Here is a 3,044-nt window from a genome sequence, read left to right as displayed (position 1 = left end):
GGGGGAAAGCCATGATCTAACGGCTATAATCCAACGAAGAAGGCGATCACAAAACGACGAAGCTACCCAGTTCGATTCGAGACCAAATTGTTGTCCCCGAGGGAGATAGCGAGATGGGTCTGACGCCATTTATAGAGAGAGACAAGACACGAGCGTGTGTAATAATGGCGAAATGGAAGATGGTCGAAACTGGAAAACAGAAAGCGAAATTGTGGGCAAAAAAACAAAAATCTTTGGGGATAATGTCACGGAAACCCTAACGGCCACAAAAAAAAAAAAAGAGAACCCCTTTTTTTGTTTCAGAAATTTTCATGGAGGGAAGAAAGCGAGGATTCTTACATGTGGTAGTTGTGATGGAGACTTGTTGGAGATCGAATCATTAGGGTTCTTGGTGGGGTTGAAGACAAAATCGAGGTTTCTGGGAGGTTGGCCATATTTGAGGTTAGGGTTTATTGGTTTCTCTCATCTTCTCCAATTTTGGGTCTCTTTCTTAATCACTTCGATGCAAAATTAAGCATTCTTCATAAACGCGTTACAATCAAACAAACCTAACTAAACCATGGTTAGTTTGCACACACAACGCGGAAAGTTTTTTTTTTTGGTATGAACGTGGGGAAGCAGGGGTGTCAATCGGGCCGGGTCGGGTTACAAAGGTTTTGGGATCGGGTTCGGGTCGGCCTGATTTTTTCGGGTTTATATAATCAAGCCTGAATCTCGGTTCTATATATTCCGAAATCGGATCGGATCGGACCGGACTGGAGACGCTATATGACACGTGGACGGTGAATAATCGTGATTTAACCATGGAAATCGGCGTTTGATCTCACCCGAAACGGAGACGCTATGTGACACGTGGACGGTCAATAATCGTGGTCTCGCCGTTTGTCACCATCGCGATTTGGTGACGCGCGTCGCAAACGTTGTAATTCTCTTTCAGAACCTTCTAGCTTAGCTAGAGACTACGACTTCTATTAATTGCGTCTCAGCGTTGGATTGGGCCTCGCTCGCTTAACATAGGTATTGGGCTTTACACATTGAGCCGGCCTAACCGTAGCCATGATTTGGCATATACTCATGTCCCATATATACATACATATATATATGTATAATCATGGATTAGATCGAGAATCCTAGCTGTTCAAGAATCAAGACAACTTCCCAACCTGTACTTGGGTTACCCTTGTTATCATTGGAACCCTAGTCTCCTCTTTGCCGTGTTGTCGTGTCTAAATTTAGAAACTTTTCATAAGATACGCATGCATGGCAATTCGAACTTTCCACATAAAGCTCAAAATTTCAGCAACGAGATGTATAACTTCTAAGTTGTCATCTTTGTATTTAATGGGAACCAATTCCACAAATCATCAAAACAGTCCATATATAGATACTTTAGATATGTACCTTCCATTTAAGAGCATTGATATATAATTGCATTTGCATGATTAGAAAACATCCTTGGATGTGAAAACATGCGATGCCCGAAACCGGATGTGTCTGTACACTTTTACAGAAAATAAAAAGAAACACGAGAATACTATATATCAATCAATACTCTTACAGAATATAATGCTATATAATATATAACGTATACCTTGATAGATTCACCCTTCTTGATCGTGTCCCCATATCTTCAAATATCGATCTTTAGCTCGTTTAATATTCAATATCTCTCAATGAGTATATTCTTTTAAAAAGCATATATTACATGAAATATATAAATCTTTGTGGGACGTGATTTTAGAGACGTTGGCCTAACCGAAGTTCAAGATCCAATCCTTCCTCCGTCTCACGATAGCTCGAGCTCGAACCATGATCTGCCATGTCTTGCAAAGACTCCTCCTTATTTTGCTCTTTTGATCTTTTTTCGTCCACCAGTGAAGCCATACCAATAAAATCCGACAGCTCCACGACCTTTTCAGCGGCGTCAACCTTCTGGTGAAACCCTAATTTATCATCAACTCGATCTTGTTTCGCTTCCTCGCATACCGAATCTTGTTGCTCGTTGAGGCCGTCGTCCTTCTCTTCTAATAGCTGCCTCAGCTTCGCCCTGTCTCTTCTGTGGATGTTCATATGCCCTCCCAAGGCTTGAGCGTTGGAGAACCCTCTCATGCAGAAACTGCATATGTAAGATCTTATGTGGTCCTGAGAACTAATTTGACGGTCGATATCTTCGCTTCTCTTTGATATTCGATCACAATACTCGCCTGATTTTCTTGGATTGTTAGCGTCCATAAACCCAATAACAAGAAAAGGTTGGATCTTCGTGCAAATATGGACGAAATTATAAGAATGAGACCTCAAGGAGAAGAAGAGAAGAACAAGAAGATCAGAGATGAACCGAATGGTCAACCCTTCGCGTTTTTGTTGCCTCAAGGCATTACGGAAGAAACAAAAACCCAACTGTACATGTGTCTTCATCACACATTTTTTTTTTATTATTAAAAAAGAAAATATTGAATCCACGGCATAAGAAAGATGGTTAGGGTTTCATTCATGTATACGCTTACATGAAATGTTCAAAGCTTAGAAGATTTCATTTTCTAGAAAACCGGAAAAGTCCGGATGAATGTCTCTTCCCAAATGGAGATTCGAATCTAGATTATAAATGAGTTTTGTTTCATCCTTTACCAATCGAGTTAAAGCTTTGATAAACTATGTATTATTGATTAATGCAACTTCTGCTATTAATCTCGGTCACTAATCAATCACTTGAATTCACAATCAAAGAGATTAACAACCATTCATCGTATGGTTACTTTCGTAACTAATTCAAACGGTATTAAGAGTTCAAAAATTACTAAAAACATTGTTATGAATAATTAACTAAACAAATTATCTTACGACAAAGAATATATTATTTTAGTATTGAATATATAAACCTCTAATTTTATAAGACAAATTAACAAAACACGCATGCATTTGACATATAATTGGCCCGACCAAGCATTTTGGCTTTTTCTTTTTGTCTTTATTTAAATAAAGCATAAAACCATTATATCTGTATTGATCTTGCTTTTCGTAATTTGCATTATAATAACACGACG

At 38.7% G+C, this 3,044-nt stretch overlaps 2 protein-coding genes across 3 annotated transcripts in view; both read right to left on the bottom strand.

The window, feature by feature from the left end:
- LOC104816251 (ribulose bisphosphate carboxylase/oxygenase activase, chloroplastic-like) overlaps nt 1-572 on the bottom strand; it is a 3,443-nt gene extending 2,871 nt beyond the window's left edge. The window contains exons 1-2 of one of the 2 annotated variants that reach the window (XM_010544970.2): nt 340-572; nt 7-189 (exon numbers count right to left, since the gene is read on the bottom strand). In XM_010544970.2, coding sequence (XP_010543272.1) covers nt 7-13 — 7 coding nt within the window. In that variant the 5' untranslated portion in view covers nt 14-189; nt 340-572. Of the gene's footprint in view, nt 1-6 lie in introns of both variants that reach the window. The other variant, XM_010544969.2, reaches the window with a different exon arrangement.
- An 896-nt stretch (nt 573-1,468) lies between these two features.
- Nucleotides 1,469-2,337, bottom strand: LOC104816250 (transcriptional regulator TAC1). Its single transcript, XM_010544968.1, has one exon. It carries the CDS (start codon nt 2,230-2,232, stop codon nt 1,738-1,740), a length of 495 nt encoding a protein of 164 aa, XP_010543270.1. The 5' UTR covers nt 2,233-2,337; the 3' UTR covers nt 1,469-1,737.
- Nucleotides 2,338-3,044: the final 707 nt, after the last annotated feature.

The sequence above is a fragment of the Tarenaya hassleriana genome, unplaced genomic scaffold, assembly GCF_000463585.1.
Source record: "Tarenaya hassleriana unplaced genomic scaffold, ASM46358v1 Cleome25, whole genome shotgun sequence".
Lineage (NCBI taxonomy): Eukaryota > Viridiplantae > Streptophyta > Magnoliopsida > Brassicales > Cleomaceae > Tarenaya > Tarenaya hassleriana.
Note: the sequence above shows the minus strand (reverse complement) of the source record. Positions and strands in the feature narration are given on the sequence as shown.

Bases quoted from the DNA above. Each gene is read 5' to 3' on its own strand.
- LOC104816250 (XM_010544968.1), bottom strand. From the start codon at position 2,232: ATGGACGCTAACAATCCAAGAAAATCAGGCGAGTATTGTGATCGAATA.